This window comes from Oncorhynchus mykiss, chromosome 17, assembly GCF_013265735.2.
Source record: "Oncorhynchus mykiss isolate Arlee chromosome 17, USDA_OmykA_1.1, whole genome shotgun sequence".
Taxonomy (NCBI): Eukaryota; Metazoa; Chordata; class Actinopteri; order Salmoniformes; family Salmonidae; genus Oncorhynchus; species Oncorhynchus mykiss.
Genome location: NC_048581.1, coordinates 48,379,875 through 48,404,206, shown reverse-complemented (window position 1 = coordinate 48,404,206; position 24,332 = coordinate 48,379,875). Strand labels below are relative to the sequence as shown.

Below are 24,332 nucleotides of genomic sequence, written 5' to 3'. Positions count from 1 at the left end.
AGGTGGTGGAGAGCTTTGTAGGTCAGGAGGAGGATCTTGTATTCAATCTAGTGGGAGACAGGGAGACAGGAGTTCATGGGCGGCAGGGTAGCCTAGTGGTTAGAGTGTTGGACTAGTAACCGCAAGTTCAAATCCCCGAGCTAACAAGGTACAAATCTGTCGTTCTGCCCCTGAACAGGCAGTTAACCCACTGTTCCTAGGCCGTCATTGAAAATAACGGCCCAAGTCAGTTAAGTTTGTGCTTAACTGACTTGCCTAAATAAAGGTTTTAAAAAAACGGAGTTCTGAACCATTTGGAGCTTATAGAGGGAGCTTAAGTTGAAGCCTGAGAGTAAAGTAGTCGAGACGGGAGGAGACCTGACTTTAGCAATGTTGCAGAGGTTAAATAATAAGGATTTGACAGTCTGCTGGATGTGGTGGTCAAAGGAGAGGGTGGAGTCCAGGATGGTGTCAAGCTTGCGCGCCTGGTGGGAGGAAGAGACAGTGGTTTCGTCAATGATGAGGGTACCAACTTTGGTGAGGATGGATTTGGTGCCTATGAGGAGGAGTTCCGTTTTAGCAAATCAAATCAAATGTATTTATATAGCCCTTTTGTACATCAGCTGATATCTCAAAGTGCTGTACAGAAAAATCTGCCCAATGTCTGCCCATTCCATCTAGACACCTAATCTACTCAGAACTACCAACAAGGGCATCTCCATAAATGCATCCGAGTAAGTTATGTATTCCATTCAAAAGGCTTAAAATGTGCCTTTGGTTGTATAGTGTTATTTGGGAGTGTTATGGACTTTGGCGTAGGCGTTTCCCCTGTAATTTTAATAGGCCACAATAAGAAAGAATGTCTACATTGTTAATGAGTAGCTAGTACACTGGAATCTCTTTTATAACAGTTTTGATTAAAGAACAATGTTCAAAATGTTTTTATGTGCGGCATAATCCCTTATCAGACTCATAACATGGAGACCATAAATTCAATTTTGATGCATCGTTATAAAAAAGTCTCCATGTCTGTATCATCAGTCACTTTAAGTTAGCATGTTAGCATAGTTTAAACTCTTTGGTAATAATGTCATGGTTAAGGTTGCAATATTCCGGGAACTTTCAATTAATTCCCTGGTTTTCCAGAAATCCCGGTTGGAGGATTCCGGATTTCCTGCTTATTTCCTCCTGATGCCGGGCTACTGCCAACCGGGATTTCAGGAAAACCAGGGAATCTATTGAAAGTTACTTTCATTCCTAGTCATAGTCATACATCACTCACTCTGGCATGGGAATCATGGGATTCACTGCAGATAAACAAAACACATAGCACTGTTGAGTTTTGTTGCATCCAGGTTTTTATTGCAGAGGCATGATTCAATGTGGGTTGAGGAGGGATTTGGTACCTAGGTAGATCTGGGTGTCATCAGCATAGCAGTGAAAGTTAAGGTTGAAGTGACAGAGGATCTGACCAAAGGGGGATGTAGATGGTAAAGAGTAAGAGGCCCAGCACAGAACCTTGGGGCACACCCAGTGTAACTGCAGTGAGTCTGAGATGTGGCCATTGAGGGAGATGTAGAAGGTCCGGTTGGTGAGGTAGGATTGTAGCCAGAAGACTACAGTGCCCTCAACACCCAGACCCTCCAGCCTGCTGAGTAGGATATGATGGCTCACAGTGTGAAAGGGGGCACCTAGATCAAGTCAGAATCAGGATGTTGAGGGCACCAGTATTAGCAGCGGTGAGGAGGTCATTGATGACTTGTGTATAATGTGTATAATGATGGTTGGGTGAACATTTACTGTTGATATAATCAATACATCAATAGGGGATGTGCTTAGTATCATGACCCCCTGCTGAATATTTTATACATTACAAATGCAGACAGTCTACTGGTAGGGTGTGTTACAGTCAAATCAAATCAAATTGTATTTGTCACATACACATGGTTAGCAGATGTTAATGCAAGTGTAGTGAAATGCTTGTGCTTCTAGTTCCGTCAATGCAGTAATAACCAACGAGTAATCTAACATAACAATTTCACAACAACTACCTTATACACACAAGTGTAAAGGGATGAAGAATATGTACATAAATATATATGAATGAGTGATGGTACAGATGGTCGTCTGCAAACTTGATGACTGAGTTGGAGGCGTGCATGGCCACGCAATCGTGGGTCAACAGGGAGTACAGGAGAGGGCTCATAATGCACCCTTGTGGGGCCCCAGTGTTGAGGATCAGCGGGGTGGAGATGTTGTTACCTACCCTCACCACCTGGGGCGGCCCGTCAGGAAGTCCAGTACCCAGTTGCACAGGGTGGGGTCGAGACCCAGGGTGGAATGACGAGTTTGGAGGGTACTATGGTGTTAAATGCTGAGCTGTAGTCGATGAACAGCATTCTCACATAGGTATTCCTCTTGTCCAGATGGGTTAGGGCAGTGTGCAGTATGGTTGCGATTGCGTTGTCTGTGGACCTATTGGGGTGGTAAGCAAATTGGAGTGGGTCTAGGGTGTCAGGTAGGGTGGAGGTGATATGGTCCTTGACTAGTCTCTCAAAGCACTTCATGATGACGAAAGTGAGTGCTACGGGGCGGTAGTTGTTTAGCTCAGTTACCTTAGCTTTCTTGGGAACATGATCAAAGGTGGCCCTCTTGAAGCATGTGGGAACAGCAGACTGGGATAAGAATTGATTGAATATGTCTGTAAACACACCTGCGCGTGCTCTGAGGATGCGACTGGGGATGCCGTCTGGGCCTGCAGCTTTGCGAAGGTCAACACGTTTAAATGTTTTGCTCACGTCAGCTTCAGTAAAGGAGAGTTCGCAGGTTTTGGTAGCGGGCAGTGTCAGTGGCACTGTATTGTGCTCAAAGCGAGCAAAGAAGTTGTTTAGTCTGTCTGGGAGCAAGACATCCTGGTTCTCGAGGAGCTGGTTTTCTTTTTGTAGTCCATGATTGACTGTAGACCCTGCCACCTACCTCTTGTGTCTGAGCCATTGAATTGCGACTCTACTTTGTCTCTATACTGTCGCTTAGCTTGTTTGATGGCCTTGCGGAGGGAATAGCTACACTGTTTGTATTCGGTTATGTTTCCGGTCACCTTGCCCTGGTTAAAAGCAGTGGTTTGCGCTTTCAGTTTCGCACAAATTCTGCCATCAATCCACGGTTTCTGGTTTGGGAATGTTTTAGTAGTTGCTGTGGGTACGACATCGCCGATGCACTTGCTAATAAACCCGCTCACCGAATCAGCGTATTCGTCAATGTTGTTTGACGCAATGCGGAACATATCCCAATCCACGTGATCGAAGAAATCTGAAGCGGGTAATCAGATTGGTCGGACCAGCGTTGAACAGACCTGAGCGCAGGAGCATCCTGTTTTAGTTTATCTATAGGCTGGAAGCAACAAAATGGAGTCGTGGTCAGCATTTTCGAAAGGCGGGTGGGGGAGGGCCTTATATGCGTCACGGAGTGTTTGAATAAAAATAATCCAGGGTTTTACCAGCCCTAGTAGCACAATCGATATGCTGATAGAATTTCGGGAGTCTTGTGTTAAGATTAGCCCTGTTAAAATCCCCAGCTACAATGAATGCAGCCTCAGGATATGTGGTTTCCAGTTTACATAGAGTCAAATAAAGTTTATTCAGGGCCATCGATGTGTTTGCTTGGGGGGGAATATATACAGCTGTGATTATAATCAAAGAAAATTCTCTTGGTAGATAATGCGGTCGACATTTGATTGCTTGGATTTCATCAACCTTGTTGTCAAGAGACTTGACATTGGCGAGTAGTATGCTCGGGAGCGGTGCGCGATGTGCCCGTCTCCGGAACCTGACCAGAAGACCGCTTCGTCTGCCCCTTTTACAGTGTCGTTGTTTTGGTTTGCCGGCTGGGATCCGATCCATTGTCCTGGATGGTGGGCAAAACACAGGATCCGCTTCGGGAAAGTCGTATTCCTGGTCGTAATGATGGTGAGTTGACGTCTTATATCCAGTAGTTCCTCCCGATTGTATGTAATAAAACCAAAGATTACCTTGTGTACCAATGTAAGAAATAACACGTAAAAAAAACAAAATACTGCATAGATTCCTATGAAACAGGAATGCAAAGCGAGGCGGCCAGTAGTGTTACCTTGATGCTGTCGTGCCAGGGATGGTCTCACTGGACACGTTCTGCTTCACTGGCCAGCCTCTGCAGGTTCAGGTTAGAGAACAGAGAAAACAAAGGTCCTGCCCTTTATTTTGAATAGTTCTAGTTGAATGGGTGGGATATTTAAACAAAAAATGATATTCACATTATTTATAACAGGGCCTGCCATGTCAAATAGTGTCCACTGCCAAATGGTTTCCACCCCTGAGTCACAACGGGTTTCAATTAGCTGTTAGCGTCTGTTGCTAGTGCCATTGCTAGAACCTGTGAAATCCTGACCGGCCTATGTAATGAACCAAAGCGTCTGTCACTATGCTGGTTGCTATGCTGGTTGCTAGCTCTATTCTACCTCATAGTGCTTGCGGAGGACGGAGGACATGGGTGGTTCTGGTTCCATTTCACCTCATAAGCGAATTTCTAAAGTAGCCTGGATGAACTCTATAGGTACTGGGAGTTTCAGGACAAATTAACCACACAAGTATGATGAGAAACATAAGCATATTATGACAGCAGTTTGCATAATATAATACTGCAAATATTTGTTAATAGTTCACTGACCTTCTCTCACTTGTAATGTCATTGATAAAAGAAACAATTGTGTTCAGAAATGGTCTGACTTCATAGAAATGTAATTGGTTTCGAAGACTATAAGACCTGGGCGTTTGTCTTTCTGTCTAAACCACATAACCACCCGATGCTCTTATTTGTCAAATAAAAGTGAAAGTTATATTGACAGTAAAACTTTTACTATAATGGCCCCATTTACAAGAAATAGCTAGAGAAATAGGAGAGCTAGACAGTCCTCCTCACTTAATTTTCACTTTCTATTGTGCAAGTATAAATAGGTGCTGGTGAAATCCTTTTTTCAGAACTATATCAGAGTCTCAGCCTCAGGAGGAACTAGTACCAACAAGGTAAATCTATTCACATTTTTTTTATACATTTTTATATTATCTTTTATAAACAATTTATTCTGATGATAGGAAAAATTGGTAGAGGACCTGATCGATATACAGTACAATATTTGCATTGCAAAAGGAAAAATCAAATATAAAAAGCAATATAAATCATTGCTATACTGCAATGTTTGTAGAAGCTGTCTATAATTTGTGCACAAAGGAAATCTGTAACCTTGTCTTCTATTGTTCCTATACATCTTCTACATTATGGGGCAGTTTCCTGGACATATATTAAACTACTGTAACACAAATTGAATTGTAACTGGTTAAAAATGCAAACACCAGCTGGTTTCGGGTGCATTTTTTGTTCCTAAATATACTGAACAAAAATATAAACGCAACATGTAAAGTGTTGGTCCCATGTTTCATGAGCTGAAATAAAAGATCACAGAAATGTTCCATACGCACAAAAAATTTCTCTCAAATTTTGTGCACAAATTTGTTTACATTCCTGTTAGTGAGCATTTCTCCTTTGCCAAGATAATCCATCCACCTGACAGGTGTGGCATATCAAAAAGATGATTAAACAGCATGATTATTACACAGGTGCACCTTGTGCTGGGGGCAACAAAATGCCACTCTAAAATGTGAAGTTTGTCACACAATGCCATACGTTTTGAGGGAGCGTGCAAATGGCATGCTGACGGCAGGAATGTCCACCAGAGCTGTCGCCAGAGGATTGAATGTTAATTTCTCTACCATAAGTCACCTCCATCGTCGTTTTAGAGAATTTGGCAGTGCGTCCAACTGGCTGTTAGTGTTTTTTTGTGAAATAAATAGAAGTCAAATTTCTGACTTACATCCAGTGCTTTGCGTTTCTTGGCCAGTAGCTTCTCGATGTCTGAAGCTACCTTCTCCACCATCTTATAAGGATAATTATTTACTAGGCTGAACTGCCTTCTTTTCTCATTGTAGATTTGCAAAAAGAGTTTTAAAAATTACATAAATTTGAGTGCAGTTCCACATATGTTGTAGATGTCCTGATTGTATTACTGCATTTAACATAATTTGCAACAGTTTCCGATCTTTGTGGACACCTACTAGTCAAACATTTAATTCCAAAATCATGGGCATTAATATGGCGTACCTGCTTTGGATTAAACTACTTTAGGAAAACAGCCCTAATGTTGGAAACAAACATTTATGTTGCTATTTATTTTTCAAGCTTTAGCACACAATATCTTACATACAACAGGTATTTAAAGGACCAAAGAGTTTGGTCTGCTTCGTATTTTAATTTTTGCCATGGAAAAAAAATATTGTAATACTGGTATCCACCCAGCCCTAATAGCTGCAGTGCAGACATGACATTCTATTCAACTCAAATAGTATTTTTATGTTCCAGGGTTGAGTTAAAAGGTCCAATGCAGCCGTTTGTATCTCACTATCAAATCATTTTTGGCTAACAATTAAGTACCTTTCTGTGATTGTTTTCAATTAAAATTTCTCAAGCAAAAATGTTGATAGGACTGTCTGAGTGGTCTGAGTGGGGAGGTGAAACTATCTGTTATTGGCAGAGAGGTTTGGAACGCTCTTTCTTATTGGTCTACTAACTAATTTACCGCCTGGGGATGTTACTAGGCAGGCCAATACTCCATCCCACCAAAACAGGCTGAAATTTCAATTGGCCTTCCACTAAAAGGACATTATCATAATTTTCACAATTTCACCGTATTATTCCAACCTCATAATGTGGATATATATATAAAACACGGGACAATAAAGTTGACTGCACTGAGTCTCTAATTCCACTAATCTATGTAAATTCTATTTAATTCAATTCAAATTCCAGGTCAGTCTATAAATTCAGAAATAATGAAATTCCTCTCCATTCCAATGTTAGGTAAATTCCAATAATTCAATTCCCAATTCTATATTAGGTCACAACAATTCCACAAATACAAATTCTATTCCCTCAGGCTTTAAGGCTGATCATGTGACTAATCCAACAGCCTACCTATACTGGAACTATAGAAATACAAGTTGAAAGTATTTAAAACAAATCCTGCAGTCAATGTTTGATACATTCCATTAACTGGGAAATGTAAAAATACAGAATTCCAATTTAATTCAATTCCACAGATAAATTGGAATTGTAAAACATTTCAAGTCCAAACAGTCAAATTCCAATTCAATAACTTGAAAGATTGTTGAAATTCTAAATAAATTGGAATTGACCCCAACCCTGTAACATTCCCTCTCAGAAAAGCAAACATGGGTGGAGAAGAATCAAGGCCGGCACCGACACCATCACCACGCTGGACACCACCACCACCCCGGACACCATCACCACCCCCACCAAAGAAGGGTAAGAGAGATATGACATATCTGTAAAATACAGTCAACACCTGATAGTGAATATCAGGTGTGCCTGATAGTGAATATCAGGTGTGAGTGCAAATTCGTTTCAAGCACAGTGCATCAGTCCCAATTCTTTGTACTTTTTTCTGGGAACCTGCAGACACCGTTTTAGCACATGCATTGACCACAGCCCCAAGGCTTTACTTATATAGTACATGCCCTGTAGGGGTGGCAGGTAGTTTAGTGGTTCGAGTGTTAGGCCAGTAACTGAAAGGATGCTGGATCGAATCCTCGAGCTGACAAGGTAAAAATCTGTCATTCTGCCCCTGAGCAAGGGAGCTGACGGCCTACTGGGGAGCAGTGGGTTATTGTAAATTATAATTTGTTCTTAACTGACTTGCTTAGTTAGATATAATGTAAACTTACTCATTAATTATGTGTCATTGTAATCAACATTTGAAAGTAAGAGATGGTGTGTATTGGAATGTGGAAAACAATAGTTTAGTGATTTTAATCTAGATGTGTTCTATGTGTGTCACACAGAATTTGACAAAGAATGGAGGGAAACACTTTGGAGGTAAGTACTGTACCGACTGATCAAATATGGAGGATGAAAGAAAGTAAAACTAAAGTTTTTTTGTTTTTTTTACATTTTATTTAACTAGTCAAGTCAGTTAAGAACAAATTCTTATTTACAATTGCGGCCTACCCCAGCCTAACCCGGGCGACGCTGGCCCAATTGGGACTCCCAATCACAGCCGGTTGTGATACAGCCTGGAATCAAACCAGGGTCTGTAGTGATGCCTCGTGCACTAAGATGCAGTGCCTTAGACCGCTGCACTATCAAGGGTTGTGTTGTGTGAATAGTGTGCTATGCTACAGTGCCTTGCGAAAGTATTCGGCCCCCTTGAACTTTGCGACCTTTTGCCAAATTTCAGGCTTCAAACATAAAGATATAAAACTGTATTTTTTTTGTGAAGAATCAACAACAAGTGGGACACAATCATGAAGTGGAACGACATTTATTGGATATTTCAAACTTTTTCAACAAATCAAAAACTGAAAAAGTGGGCGTGCAAAATTATTCAGCCCCCTTAAGTTAATACTTTGTAGCGCCACCTTTTGCTGCGATTACAGCTGTAAGTCGCTTGGGGTATGTCTCTATCAGTTTTGCACATCGAGAGACGGAATTTTTTTCCCATTCCTCCTTGCAAAACAGCTCGAGCTCAGTGAGGTTGGATGGAGAGCATTTGTGAACAGCAGTTTTCGGTTCTTTCCACAGATTCTCGATTGGATTCAGGTCTGGACTTTGACTTGGCCATTCTAACACCTGGATATGTTTATTTTTGAACCATTCCATTGTAGATTTTGCTTTATGTTTTGGATCATTGTCTTGTTGGAAGACAAATCTCCGTCCCAGTCTCAGGTCTTTTGCAGACTCCATCAGGTTTTCTTCCAGAATGGTCCTGTATTTGGCTCCATCCATCTTCCCATCAATTTTAACCATCTTCCCTGTCCCTGCTGAAGAAAAGCAGGCCCAAACCATGATGCTGCCACCACCATGTTTGACAGTGGAGATGGTGTGTTCAGCTGTGTTGCTTTTACGCCAAACATAACGTTTTGCATTGTTGCCAAAAAGTTCAATTTTGGTTTCATCTGACCAGAGCACCTTCTTCCACATGTTTGGTGTGTCTCCCAGGTGGCTTGTGGCAAACTTTAAACAACACTTTTTATGGATATCTTTAAGAAATGGCTTTCTTCTTGCCACTCTTCCATAAAGGCCAGATTTGTGCAATATACGACTGATTGTTGTCCTATGGACAGAGTCTCCCACCTCAGCTGTAGATCTCTGCAGTTCATCCAGAGTGATCATGGGCCTCTTGGCTGCATCTCTGATCAGTCTTCTCCTTGTATGAGCTGAAAGTTTAGAGGGACGGCCAGGTCTTGGTAGATTTGCAGTGGTCTGATACTCCTTCCATTTCAATATTATCGCTTGCACAGTGCTCCTTGGGATGTTTAAAGCTTGGGAAATCTTTTTGTATCCAAATCCGGCTTTAAACTTCTTCACAACAGTATCTCGGACCTGCCTGGTGTGTTCCTTGTTCTTCATGATGCTCTCTGCGCTTTTAACGGACATCTGAGACTATCACAGTGCAGGTGCATTTATACGGAGACTTGATTACACACAGGTGGATTGTATTTATCATCATTAGTCATTTAGGTCAACATTGGATCATTCAGAGATCCTCACTGAACTTCTGGAGAGAGTTTGCTGCACTGAAAGTAAAGGGGCTGAATAATTTTGCACGCCCAATTTTTCAGTTTTTGATTTGTTAAAAAAGTTTGAAATATCCAATAAATGTCGTTCCACTTCATGATTGTGTCCCACTTGTTGTTGATTCTTCACAAAAAAATACAGTTTTATATCTTTATGTTTGAAGCCTGAAATGTGGCAAAAGGTCGCAAAGTTCAAGGGGGCCGAATACTTTCGCAAGGCACAGTAAATTGCAGATATCAGTTTCCCACGATCTTAAATCAATTAAGTCCTGATGTTATCTTGATGCAATTTCTCTGTTTATAATTATAAGGAGTCTATGGCAACTGTTTTGCATTGAATCTGTGCCACAAATGGGAAAAGGTTAGTATTTGGAAACAATGGCCAGGTAAACAAAACAAGAAGTAACAGGTGCTCTTCATTGTCTCTGACAGCAAAGAAGAGAGAGACCACATGGTGGATGAACTGAGGAGCTTTAAACTGAGTGATCCTGATGTGGGTCAGCTCAGATGCCTGCTATATGGACCAGTCGGTGCAGGAAAGTCCAGCTTCATCAACTCAGTCAACAATGTCTTCCAAAATCGCATAACAGGTGGTGCCCTGGTAGCTGCTGCCTCTGGCTTAAGCTTCACCACGACAGTAAGCTGCAGTGCCTAATACATTAAACAGACACAATGCAGGCATGGAATATGGCTGCCTAATATATCCTGGTACACTAAGACACAGTATTTCATGAGCTACAAACAGGCAGAGACATGAAGAGGGACATACAGGAACAAAGAGGTTGTCTGCGCTGTTTTAAATGCAAAACGTAGTCAATCACAGGGGCGTAGGTTTACAAAATTAGGACCATGGAAAGTATAAATACACTCAGACAGTTGGAAACTTCAAATAAAAAATGGAGACAAATGTATATCATTTACAAATTTTAAATGAAAAGGTGTATAAAGGAAACGGACAAGGCAAATGAAAGCACACAAATCTGGCTATAAAGAAAACATAAATGAGTTGATAACATAATCAAGCCTAGATAAATGCAAAGGATGTAACTACACAGTAGAATAAAAAGTATAAATGTACACAGTAGAAATGTTATATTTAAGCAATAAGGCCGAAGGAGGTATGGTATATGATCAATATACCATGGCTAAGGGCTGTTCTTATGCACGACGCATCGCGGAGTGCCTGGACACAGCACTTATCCGTGGTATAAGAGCCGTATATCACAAACCCCCGAGGTGCCTTAATGCTATTATAAACTGGTTAGCAACATAATTAGAACAGTAAAAATAAATGTTTTGTCATACCCGTTGTATACGGTCTGATATACCACAGCTGTCAGCCAATCAGCATTCAGGGCTCGAACCACCCAGTTTATAATATGTATTCTACTGTATAGTTATATCCTTTGAGTTAAAAACGAAACAAAACGTTGGTCTTGCATTTTTACTTTATGCACCTTTTTGCACGTTTCGGGGCATTGTGCCCTAAATCAATTTTATATAAAGGGTCTGAGTAAAGGGTCTGAATACTTACAGTACCAGTCAAAAGTTTGGACACCTACTCGTTCAAGGGTTTTTCTTTATTTTTACTACTTTCTACATTGTAGAATAATGGTGAAGACATCAAAATTATGAACACTGATGGAATCATGTAGTAATCAAAAAGTGTTAAACAAATCAAAATATATTTTATTTTTGAGATTCTTCAAAGTAGCCACCCTTTGCCTTGATGTCAGCTTTGCACACTCTTGGCATTGAGGTAATTGAGGTAATATGTATATGTACTGTAGGTAGAGTTTGGTTGAAAGATCAGGTGTTCCTAATGTTTTGGACACTCAGTGTATATATTTGTTGATCCTGAGCCTCAGTTTGGGATGCTTTTCATTTTTCTGAGTGTGAGGGTATTTATCCTTTCCATAGAAATGTTATTAAATAAAACATTTATTTTCAGTATGACACACACTACATTCAAGGCCGTTCAGGTGAAAAACGTCTTCCCTTTGCATTCAATGATGTCATGGGTCTGGAAACACAAAACAACGGGTTGCACCCAAATGACATCATCAATGCTCTGAAGGGCCATCTACCAGAGGGCTATGAGGTAATGCAAAAGACACACACACACACACACACACACACACACACACACACACACACACACTAACAAATCTTATATTTTCTTGGTCAGTTCAATCCTTTCCACCCATTATCGGACCAAAAAAAGGAATTCATTCAGAATCCCAGCTTAAGTGACAAAACTCACTGCTTGGTGAGTATTGTGTCAGCGGACAAAATCTCTCGCATGTCAGAGGATGTCATAGCCAAGATGAAGAACATCAGGGCAGAAGCCAGCAGACTAAGTAAGTAAGCTCTTTAAACTCTGTTTCTCAATAGCCAGCCATAGTTGTAGTTTCTATCAGTTGTCACCTTTCAGCTGTAGCTCTTGACTTTTCACTATTACATGATAGTGTTACTTATGCTAGTCCTTCTATTCATTAAATATTCATTTTTATTGCAGAAATTCCTCAAGTTGTTGTCATGACCATGCCAGACAAGGCTTGTGAGCTGGTGAACAAGGATGTGAAGAGAATCTTCTACAGCAAGGCGATCAAAGAGAAGGTAAATCACATGACCTCAGACCTGATCAAATTTCACATTGCCTGGACAAGTGTTTAACATGTCAGCTAACTATATAATTTGAGGCAATCTGATGCCAAACTGCACAGTTGATGACGTGGCACGCAACCATCGGTTGACGGAATGTCTGCAATGTAGTCGGCCATTAAATCTTGGTTGTGCTGACATGATTCAATGATCATCACTCAAGCAAAACTGATCCAGCCCTTTTTGTCTCCAACGTTTTTCAGATGCAGATCTGCAGTAATGAGCTAGGCCTTCCCATGAACTGCATCCTGCCGGTGAAGAACTACCACGAGGAGGGGAGGATGGATAACGACATGGATATCCTGATACTGAACGCCATGACCCAGATTATGAACTTCGCCAACGACTACCTCTGGAACCTCCAACAACATGCAAATCAAAAATAGAATGAGTATTAACAGTGAGCCCTGCAGTTTAAGATTGGAATAAAGTTCTGTATTTTTTGACATTGTGGTCGTATCATTTCACTTCCATGTAGAGGCCTAAATATGTTATCTGGGGCTCTGTGAGAAATGTATTTTGAGTGAGTATGCATTTCGTGTGTCAAGAAAATCTTTAAAATGAACTAGGCACTGCTGTGCATATATGCTACATTTTAACATCAACACCCAACAGTGTACAATTGTGTTAGATAAACTAGCATCCTTCACCGAATTCTTTAGATGACAAACTGATTTTAAACTATACTTTGTTTTACTGATATTGCTGTAACATTAATTTCATATGACATTATTGTTGTATCATTTTTGTGTGTAGCTTTTCTGCTTAAGTTGACTTAATTTCCAGGTAAATTTTAAGTTAAATAAATCATTTTTAAAATAATTGCTATTGATGACATCACCATCTTTCTCTCTATAACCAGGTTTCCATCCAATCATTTCATGGGGATGAATTACCTGACGCATAAAGAAACTCATGATAGGCCTGATGGAAACGGCAAATTTGTCTGTAAAATTTCCCAATGTCGACAAAACAAAATACACTACACAAGGGTGGATCATTTTGGTGGTCTGTGAAATAGATTGTGACAATTGTAGTGGAAACGCATTAAAGCGCAAATATTGCTATAATAACAGTCATATCGAGTCACGCGATGGTTTGTTATGTTGTACAGCCAGCACAACGTGGAAAAGCATGCAGAGTTTATAGGCAGATTAAATACCGTAAATGATGGTGAATTTATGCTAGTTAACCAGTTGAGTGTTAATGTGAAGTGGATGGTTGTATTAAACATATCTTCATGAGAGGACCATGAACAGTACCTAGTAATGCCTTATACTGTTAGAAAGCGGTTTGGTTGCTTTTTTGGGGTAATTATAATTTGTATTAACTTTTTGCACTAGCACGCACTGCTATAGTAAATAGTATGAAAAAAAATATATATATATATATTCTATTTTCATTCGCTATGAACAACCAATTCATGAAATATGACAATTGATATGCTATGAGATTTCAGCTGCCTAATTTACTGTAATAATTTGGTATAAAACTAGTGGTTGGAAAATTTGACAAATTTCCTGGTGCACTGCTCTCATTCATTGATGTCTCTATCTCCCTGTGAAGAACACAAAGTGGTTTTGTATCACATCTTCAAATTGTGTTTTTAAAATTAAATTTGATATAGAATGATGAAACTTCCTATGGCTGCAGTAGACTCTCAGCTTTGCAGCACTATGCAGTTTGTGCCTGTGATGCACCGTCCACCACAAATTGACAGACAGTCCGGTCAGCGATGACCCTTTTCCTAACCTTAACCTAATTTTCCTAACCTACAATGTTAATTCTCTTAACCTGCGGCATAAGTCATATCCTTATCGAAGTGACGCGTTTTTAGGGAATCTCGATTCAAAAAGCCCCACCGGTGACGTCTCTGATAATTCCTTTGTCTCCGTCTTTCTGGCAGATGGACGCCTACTTGGCGTATCGCTGCCACCGCTGGTTTGAGTGCACACTACACTCTCAACCCAAAGTAAAAAATTGTGACTAAAACTAACCAGTAACCTTACTTAAAAGTAACAAGCGTCCTGTCCCATCAGAACATGCAAGAGTATTGTAGCGAATACATATTTAAATGCAATTTAAATCATGTTTGAATTTGATTTGACATTGCACTTTTAATTGGTTCAATATTCTTTGAGAGAAATATGCTGTCAGGGTTGCCAACTTTCTCACGACCAAATAAGGGACAAAAGGTGGCGTGCCAGTGCACGGTGCCACAGCTGTGTGGGTATGGTGTTGTGTGAATGAATGAGTATACAGTGTATATTCTTATTCAATTGGAAAGGCAAAACATTTATATATTCCATTTAGTCTATAGCTTTACTAAAACTGTATCATCATGTAAACCTATGTGAATAAACCTCAAAATAAATTATCAAAGAAATAAAAATGTTGACCTTTACAGCAAAAAATATATATACATTTCAAATGCAAGAGGAAGAGGGGCTTGAGTCACTCACCAAGTCTACTTTTCCCATGTATATTTTTTGCTGCTCTTGACTCTTTCAAGCAGTCCTTTGTCCTTTTGCATTGCCAGAGAGATGTCCTTACAGTCACAGCTCACAGATATTTGAAGTTCATTTTGTTAATAAAAAAAAAACGGACCCCCTTTTTCTCCCCAATTTCAAGGTATCCAATTGTTAGTTGCTACTATCTTGTCTCATCGCTACAACTCCCGCTCGGGAGAGACGAAGGTTGAGAATCATGCGTCCTCTGATACACAACCCAACGAAACTGCACTGCGCGCGTCCAACCTGGAAGCCAGCAGCACCAATGTGTCGGAGGAAACACTGTGCACCTAGCAACCTTGGTTAGCACGCACTGCGCCCAGCCCGCCACAGGAGTTGCTGGTGCGCGATGAGACAAGGATATCCCTACTGGCCAAGCCCTCCCTAACCCGGACGACGCTAGGCCAATTTTGCGTCCGGTTGCGACAGAGCCTGGGCGTGAACCCAGAGTCTCTGGTGGTACAGCTTAACCACTGCGCCACCCAGGAGGCCGCTGAAGTTCATTTTTGATCAGCTCTGTGCTGCATCTGTTTCTTGAGTCTGACCATTTAATGGTCATCAGAGAGAAAATCCTCTCTACAAAGGCATTTGAGCCTGAGGACAAATGAGACAATCCTGAACATATTGATCAAGTTGGCTTTCCCTAGGTTTTGGAAAACTGCCACCCACTGCTCATTGGTGGATTTTGTGGTATCCTGTCTGTCTTTCTGTATTTCCTCCCAGCAATCACAAACCTCTTCATAGAGTTGGTCCATACTGACTGTCTCTGTCATTTTGAGGGCAACCATCACCTGCTCCAGGTCAGTGAAGGAGAGCTCCTCATAGAGGTCGATCTGTTTCAGTTTCAACCTTACATTTTCTGGTGAGAAGTCAAACCACTTGTCAATGTATGTAATGACAGTGTCATAGAACTTCAAAGTCTTGTTGCTGTGTGGATCTTTGTGCTGACAATTGTTTGTCCATCAGCTGCTTGATCTGGTATCAAAAAAAGCTGTCCTGTTTCTGTTCATTTTGAATTTTTGGACTTCCTTGTAAACATCTGTGATGCAGAGCGTTGTTTCCTCCAGTTTTTTTACGAGTAGTTCAAATACACACCCCAAGTTGAAGAAAATGCACAGATAAATCTCAGCAACTTCCGTTTTTTCTTCATACTCAAAAATACTCTTCAGTGCCACAGGACAGGTCTCCCCAAGGGACCTGAAGTATGAAGTAAGAGCTGGCCAGCTTTGTGTGGCCGATGTGAAATGGCTAGCTAGTTAGCGGTGGTGCGCACTAATAGTGTTTCAGTCGGTGACGACACTCGCTCTGAGACCTAGAAGTAGTTGTTCCCTTTGCTCTGCAAGGGCTGTGGCTTTTGTGGCACGATGGGTAACGATGCTTTGTGAGTGACTGTGGTTGATGTGTGCAGAGGGTCCCTGGTTCAGGGCAAGGAGAGGGACTATACTGTTACATTGATGCTGTTGACCCGGATCACTGGTTGCTGCAGAAAAGGTCAAAAGGGGGCTGAGTGTGGCCGATGTGAAATGGCTAGCTAGTTAGCGATGGTGCGCGCTAAGTCACTCGCTCTGAGACCTAGAAGTAGTTGTGTGTGCATTTGAGGGTTTATTCTTCTGATGCAAATAGTTATTTGATGCATGGCCTACTATTTCTAACTGGAAAATAAATTCGTATGTCTTTTTTGTAACACCAAAATGTATAACACTCACACCACAACTACACGTTGAAACTACAGTTTTTTTCCTGTGCAGTGATCAACTTACATTTTGATAGCTTTTTGTATTTCTGAGTAACATAAACATATCGACATAGTGATTCACTTTTAATGTCATTACAGAAAACATACAACTACAACAAAATGATCGAGTTAACACATTAGAAACAAAGCGTGTCATGAAACTGGCAAATAAAGATGACAATGGAAAGGGAAATATTGATGATGGCCAGACATTCAGTCAACACCAACTCGATCATTACTCCAGAGACAGAAGATGAGGCAGAGACTCTAGAGGACAGGAAAGATGACATACAAGCACAAAGTGCAATGTTTTGTTTTTTTGTGATAGTTTGTTTTCAGTTCATGTTTAACAACTCTTCTAAATGTGTTTCATATGCACATTGCAGGTCACAGCTCTGTGGCGAAGAAACAATTGCGAGGTGGTGGTTACTGTTGTGAGGTCTACAGACAAAAAGTCCTCTTTCCTTCTCCATCATTCAGTTTAAAACTCTGCAGCCCCACAAATGCTTGTGGGTGAGGTAATAAATACTAGTCATAACATGACATTAAAGCATTTTTTTAAATCACAATTCTAAACATAGTGTAAAAAAATTCATACAGTACAAAGGATGAACATAGAAGTACATTAGATGTGCCCCTAACCAAGTCTAATGACATGTAATAATATCATTATGTAGTTAACTGGAATTGGAGTTGAATGTTTCTGATGACGTACACTTGAATATTTATGGCCCTTATTCTGTCATTGTGAAGTAAATAGTGAAGATGTGTCATCACATAAACACAATATTGTCAGCAATTACACACTTTGACTACATAACACCTTAAGTATGATTACTTAATCTCCCTAACAAGGCATATATGTCAGGACCCGGTTACGAACTCGGGTCTCCGGTGTGAGAAACAGTCACTTAGCAAACTGAGCCACTAATAGTCGACAGAACCCAGAAGATGAGGCAGACACAGCAGACACAGCAGTACTTGAGACGGTGTTTTTAAAAAGGAAAGTTCTTCAGGCTAAAATATAAATTCACAACGTCAAAAGTAATTCCAAGAGAACAAAGGTAATCCGCCAAGTCAAAAGGTAAATCCACAAGGTGGTAGGTACAGCAGAAAAAAGCCTCAAAAGATAATAAAAAATAAATCAACGAGAACAAAAACAATACCACAAGAGCGTCCAACTGGAACAACAAATATTCACAGCATCGCTGGGGCTGGGTGCTAACATTCAAACACAGATCAAAGAACTGAGGAAAACTAAGGGTTTAAATACAATCAAGGGAAACGAGGCACAAGTGCAAATAATAACTGGGAACAAAGGAAAACAAAAGGGTCAAAAAGCACAATGGGGGCATCTAGTGACCAAAACCAGAACAACCCTGGCCAAATCCTGCCAATATATACAGTTGAAGTCAGAAGTTTACATACACCTCAATCAAAAACATTTAAACTCGAACTAGAACGTGTCTCCTTCCTTCCTGTCTTCGGTACCACACAGCTCCGGTATGACAGCTGTGTGGTCCCATGGTGTTTATACTTGCGTACTATGGTTTGTACAGATGAACGTGGTTCCTTCAGGCATTTGGAAATTGCGCCCAAGGATGAACCAGACTTGTGGAGGTCTACAATTTCTTTTCTAAGGTCTTGGCTGATTTATTTTGATATTCCCATGATGTCAAGCAAAGTGGCACGGAGTTTGAAGGTAGGCCTTGAAATACATCCACAATTACACCTCCAAGTGACTCAAATGATGTCAATTAGCCTATCAGAAGCTTCTAAAGCCATGACATCATTTTCTGGAATTTTCCAAACTGTTTGAAGGCACAGTCAACATAGTGTATGTAAGCTTCTGACCCACTGGAATTGTGATACAGTGAATTATAAATGAAAAAATCTGTCTGAAAAAAATTGTTGGAAAAATTACTTGTTTCATGCACAAAGTAGATGTCTTAACCGACTTGCCAAAACTATAGCTTGTTAACAAGAAATGTGTGGAGTGGTTGAAAAACTAGTTTTAATGTCTCCAACATAAGTGCGCCATCGCGCGCATGCTGATTTTGTCCATCCACACCAGACGTGATAGGATACACAGGTTGAAATATCAAAATGAACTCTGAACCAATTATATTCATTTGGGGACAGGTCGCAACACAAACATTCATGGCCATTTAGCTAGCTATCTTTCTGTTGCTAGCTAATTTGTCCTGGGATATAAACACTCTGTTGTTATTTTACCTGTAATGCACAAGGTCCTTATTTTCTGGATCTTTCTAGAATTTTGACCCATGTTGAGTCACACTAAATCGTGGGATGAAAGGGGAAACCTAGTTAGTTTCTAGTAATCTCTCTTCTTCAGTCTTCTTCTTCTGTGGACTTTATATGGCGGTCGGCAACCAACTTTAAGGTGCATTACCACCACCAACTGGACTGGAGTGTGGACCTCAAATCATCTTTCAATCACCCACGTGAGTATATGCTCCTAAAAACCAATGAGGAGATGGGAGAGGCGGGTCAAGTGTAAAAAATAGAACAAAGTTCTTGTTGAAATGATTGAATAACATGTATGTGTACATTTATTTTGCTACGCATGTGCACATAACACGAGCGGTGTGGTCAGCATATTAGAATCACATTTGGCAGCGATTACAGCTGTGAGTCTATCTGGGTATGTCTCAAGAGCTTTGCACACCTGGATTCTACAATATTTGCCCATTATTCTTTTCAAAATGCATCAAGCTCTGTCAAATTGGATGTTCATCAATGCTGGACAACCATTTTAAAATCTTGCCATAGATTTTCAAGCAGATTTAAGTCAAAACTGTAACTTGCCCACTCAGGAGCATTCACTGTCTTCTTGGTAAGCAACTGAAGTGAAGATTTGGCCTTGTGTTTTAGGTTATTATCCTGCTGAAATGTGAATTAATCTCCCAATGTCTGGTGGAAAGCAGACTGAACCAGGTTTTCCTCTAGGATTTTGCCTGTGCTTAGTTCCATTTAGTTTCTTTATTATCCTGAAAAACTCCCCATTCCTTAACAATTACAAGCATGCCCATAACATGATACAGCCACCACTATGCTTGAATATATGGAGAGTGGTATTGGATTTGCCCCAAACATAACACTTTGTTTTCAGGACAAAAAGTGAATTGCTTTACCACAATAGTTGCAGTATTACGTCAGTGCTTTGTAGCAAACAGGAAGCATGTTTTGGAATATGTTTTATACTGTAGGTTCTTTCTTTTCACTCTGTCAAGTAACTACAATATTCTTGATCCATCCTCAGTTTTCTCCTATCACAGCCATTGAACTCTAACTGTTTTAAAGTCACCATTGGTCTCATGGTGAAATCCCTGAGCGGTTTCCTTCCTCTCCGGCAACTGATTTAGGAAGGACGGCTGTATCTTTGTAGTGACTGGGTGTACTGATACACAATCCAAAGTGTAAATAATAACGTGAACACACTCAAAGAGATATTCAATCTCTGCTTTAAAATGTTTACATATCAATAGGTGCCCTCCTTTGCGAAGCATTGGAAAACCTCCCTGGTCTTTGTGATTGAGTCTGTGTTTGAAACTCACTGCTCGACCGAGGGACCTTACAAATAATTGTATGTGTGGGGTACAGAGATGAGGTAGTCATTAAAAAATTATGTAAAACACTATTATTGTCCATATAACTTATTATGTGTCTTATTAAGCACATTTTTGCTCCTGAACTCATTTAGCCTTGCCATAACAAAGGGGTTGAAAACGTATTGACTCAAGACATTTCAGCTTTTTATTTTAAGTTCATTTGTAAATATGTCAAAAAACAAAGTGACACTTTGACATTATGGGTTATTGTGTGTAGGCCAGTGACAAAAAAATGTATTTAACACTCAGAGCGCCGGAATTCCATAACTACTAGAATGGCCATGATGGTCATTCTGACTGTTTATATTTCAATTGTAGAAATATGTGATAGTAAATAATAAATTGCTAAGTTCCATTTATTATGTTAAAATAGATCATAAGGAACCTCAAAACATCAAATTCAGTCAGAAAATGTATTGCCACTAGAGATTCTGGATTCCAGTCCAGGCTCTGTCGCAGCCGGCCACGACCGGGAGACCCATGGTGCAGGCACAATTGGCCTGGCGGGGAGGGTTTGGGCGGCTGGGGTGGAGTGATGGGTCATTCGCGAACGAGTCTAGGTCTAGGTGTAGGTGAACGTTGGAAGCTGGCTCGCATATCAGAAAAGCAGAATCTATTTGTAAAACAATTACGATATGAGTAATCAAAAGATTTCAATTAATAGAATGAACTAATTCAAAGAACGAATAAAGAAATAAAATAATATAGAACTAAATGCTTAAGATCACACATTCCACTGCTCAGACTAACAGCCTCATCTGTTGTTCCTGTCAATCAGAGACGCATTGTTAACCATTGAAGCAAACATGCGTGAGGGAGGGCCATGCCAACTCACTCACAATCACACACTTGGCAGCCGATAAGAGAGAGGGAGGACAGTTGTGAAAACAACAGCTGGAAAATGAGTCGGAAGCACAGTAACATTTGGATGCATTTTAATAACGTAGACAATGTTAGAGCACAGTGTAGAATTAGCCAATTCTACGCACAACCTATACCGGCATAGGAGAACTGTGTACCCAACTGTGAAGCTAGCTGAAGCAGAGCTTCGAGAAACTAGCGTGCCTCCTAGTGGTAGTGGTGGAGCCAGCCCCTCCACACGTGGAGATGTATCCACTTAGTCAAGTAGGCCTACTCCACGACCCACAGCAACGCAGTCTCTTATGGACCGGTTTATGCCAAAGTCTATATCTGTAGCAAAACAAGACCAAATTGATATTGCATTGGCTAAAATGATTGCCACCGATTTCCAGCCATTTTCGATCGTGGAGGACAAAGGTTTTAGAAAATATAGCAATAGTCTATATCCAATGCACACAATTTCAAGCAGGAAAACCCTTTCAAAATCACTTATTCCACAACAGTACGAGAGCACAGAGGCTACCGTGCGGGAGAGAGTCCAAAAAGCTACTGCAGTTTGCCTTACCACTGACTGCTGGACATCAAGGGTAACCACTTCTTACATGTCGGTTACATGTCACTTCATTGAAGATTTTTCGATGCCTAGCTGTCTTCTGGACTGCTTTGAGTTCAGCGACAGACACACTTCAGAGAACTTGGCAGAGGAACTGTTGAGAGTGGCCAGAGAATGGCAAGTAGATGGAAAGTGGTCTGTTGTGTTAGCGACAATGCAATTAACATAACCAAAGCCATGAACATTTTTAAATTGACCCATCATCCATATCTTGCCCACACAATCAACCTGATTGTAAGAAATGCTCTGAAGGTGATGAAGCCCACTGTGGACAAAGTGAAAGCAGCTGTGGAATACTTCCACAGGAGCACAGTAGGTGCTAAAAAACAAAAGTCTACACAACGCCAGATGGGGATGTCTGAGCTGAGGCCTAAACAAGACTGCTCTACAAGGTGGAATTCAACATTTTATATGTTGAAGCGGTTTCTTGAGTCAAAGGATGCCATCATCTCTACCCTGGCCATTGTCAATGCACCAGTTGATGCTCTGATCCTGGAACCCTTTGAATGTGGTATCAGTAGACAAACCATGAACCTAAACTAATAAGTTACTGTTCTCTCTTGTCAGCTCTTCAAAAATGATACTCCTGTGTTTTATTTTTTATTTTTTTATTTCACCTTTATTTAACCAGGTAGGCTAGCTGAGAACAAGTTTTCATTTACAACTGCGACCTGGCCAAGATAAAGCAAAGCAGTGTGAACAGACAGCAACACAGAGTTAAACATGGAGTATACAATAAACAAGTCAATAACACAGTATCATTTTATTTTATTTTTATTTAAAAAAAGAGTCTATATGCATTGTGTGCAAAAGGCATGAGGAGGTAGGCGAATAATTACAATTTAGCAGATTAACACTGGAGTGATAAATTATCAGATGGTCATGTGCAGGTAGAGATACTGGTGTGCAAAAGAGAAAGGGTCTGCAGCGAATCACATCCAGCCGCCAGGGAGAAGCAAATGTAACCACAGGACGTGACAGAATTGATGGACACCCAATATACATCAATGGACCGAAAGTTCCACAGAATAGAATATAATCACGTGCTATAAGAAACCGCTGCACATGACCCCAGGTTTAAGAAGTTAGCCTTCAGTGATGCCAAAGCGATTGATGAGGCTCTTCAAAGAAAAACCTCAGCAGCAGGGAGGGACAGCCCCAGCAGTCAGCTGGCTCAGGCACCAGGGCAACAGGAAGAAGATGGAGCGGATGGAGCAGAAGCACCAGCAGTAGTGCCATAAACGTCTGCTGTTTGGATGCTGTTTGACGAGAGAGAAACTGGGGATGCAGCACGAAGGAATCCCTCAGCAGATGCCATAATGGAGGTTATGACATTAAACGGAAATGTTTTGTTTGAGAAACATACACCTCACAAGTCCTCAACTGGCAGCTTCATTAAATAGTTCCCGCAAAACACCAGTCTCAACGTCAACAGTGAAGAGGCGACTCCGGGATGCTGGCCTTCTAGGCAGAGGTCCTCTGTTCAGTTTCTGTGCTATTTTGCCCATCTTAATCTTTTCTTTTTAATGGCCAGTCTGAGATATGGCTTTTTCTTTGCAACTCTGCATAGAAGGCCAGCATCCCGGTAATAATGGGCCTCTGTACGCCTATGTAGATATTCCATTAAACATCAGCCGTTTCCAGCTACAATAGTCATTTACAACATTCACAATGTCTACACTGTATTTCTGATCAATTTTATGTTATTTTAATGGACAAAATATGTGCTTTTCTTTCAAAAACAAGGACATTTCTAAGTGACGCCAAACTTTAGAACTGTAGTGTACATGCAGAGATCATCTGTTCACCTACTCTGCGTCTGTAATAATGCCTGTGTGTAGCTGGTGTAGAGGAGTCAGGCGCAGGACAGCAGATATGAGTAAAAAACGTAATTTACTCAAAATTCCACAAACACAATAAAACGAGCCCACAGTAACGGCCCGTATTACAAACAATCACAGGAACCAAGGGTTAAATAATGAACAAGTATTTGGGGGATTGAAACCAGGTGTGTAAGACTAGGACAAAACAAATGGAAAATTGAAAGTGGAACGGCGATGGCTAGAAGGCCAGTGATGTCGACCGCCAAACGCCGCCCGAACAAGGAGAGGGACCGACTTCGGCGGAAGTCGTGACAGCGTCTCGCAAAGACACAAAAAATCTCAAATTGGACTCATCAGACCAATGGACAGATTTCCACCGGTCTAATGCCCATTGCTCGTATTTCTTGGCCCAAGCAAGTGTCCTCTTCTTATTGGTGTCCTTTAGAAGTGTTTCTTTGCAGAAATTCAACCATGAAGGCCTGATTCACGCAGTCTCCGAACAGTTGATGTTGAAATGATTCTGTTACTTGACCTACGCAAAGCATTTATTTGGGCTGCAAACTGAGGTGCAGTTAACTCTAATGAATTTATCCTCTTCAGCAGAGTTAACTCTGTGTCTCCCTTTCCTGTGAGAGCCAGTTTCATCATTGGCGCATGATGGTTTTTGCGACTGCAAATGTTCTTGATTGACTGTCCCTTATGTCTTAAAGTAATGATGGACTGTAGTTTCTCTTTGCTTATTTGAGCTGTTCTTGCCATAATAGGAACTTGGTATTTTACCAAGTAGGGCAATCTTCTGTATACCACCCCTACCTTATCACAACTTAACTGATTG

General features: G+C 40.8%; 1 protein-coding gene and 1 non-coding gene across 4 annotated transcripts in view; one reads left to right on the top strand and one right to left on the bottom strand.

Annotated features, from left to right (window-relative positions):
* Positions 1-15,114, bottom strand: part of LOC110494013 — a 35,386-nt gene extending 20,272 nt beyond the window's left edge. For all 3 annotated transcript variants that reach the window (XR_002469226.2, XR_002469225.2, XR_005036995.1), the window contains exon 1: positions 14,786-15,114. This is a non-coding gene — a transcript (uncharacterized LOC110494013). The remainder of the gene's footprint in view (positions 1-14,785) is intronic.
* Positions 4,919-12,769, top strand: LOC110494012 (interferon-induced protein 44-like). Its single transcript, XM_021568674.2, has 8 exons — positions 4,919-5,036; positions 7,286-7,389; positions 7,926-7,959; positions 10,092-10,296; positions 11,611-11,760; positions 11,848-12,019; positions 12,178-12,278; positions 12,527-12,769. Exons 2-8 carry the CDS (start codon positions 7,296-7,298, stop codon positions 12,707-12,709), a joined length of 939 nt encoding a protein of 312 aa, XP_021424349.2. The 5' UTR covers positions 4,919-5,036; positions 7,286-7,295; the 3' UTR covers positions 12,710-12,769.
* Positions 15,115-24,332: the final 9,218 nt, after the last annotated feature.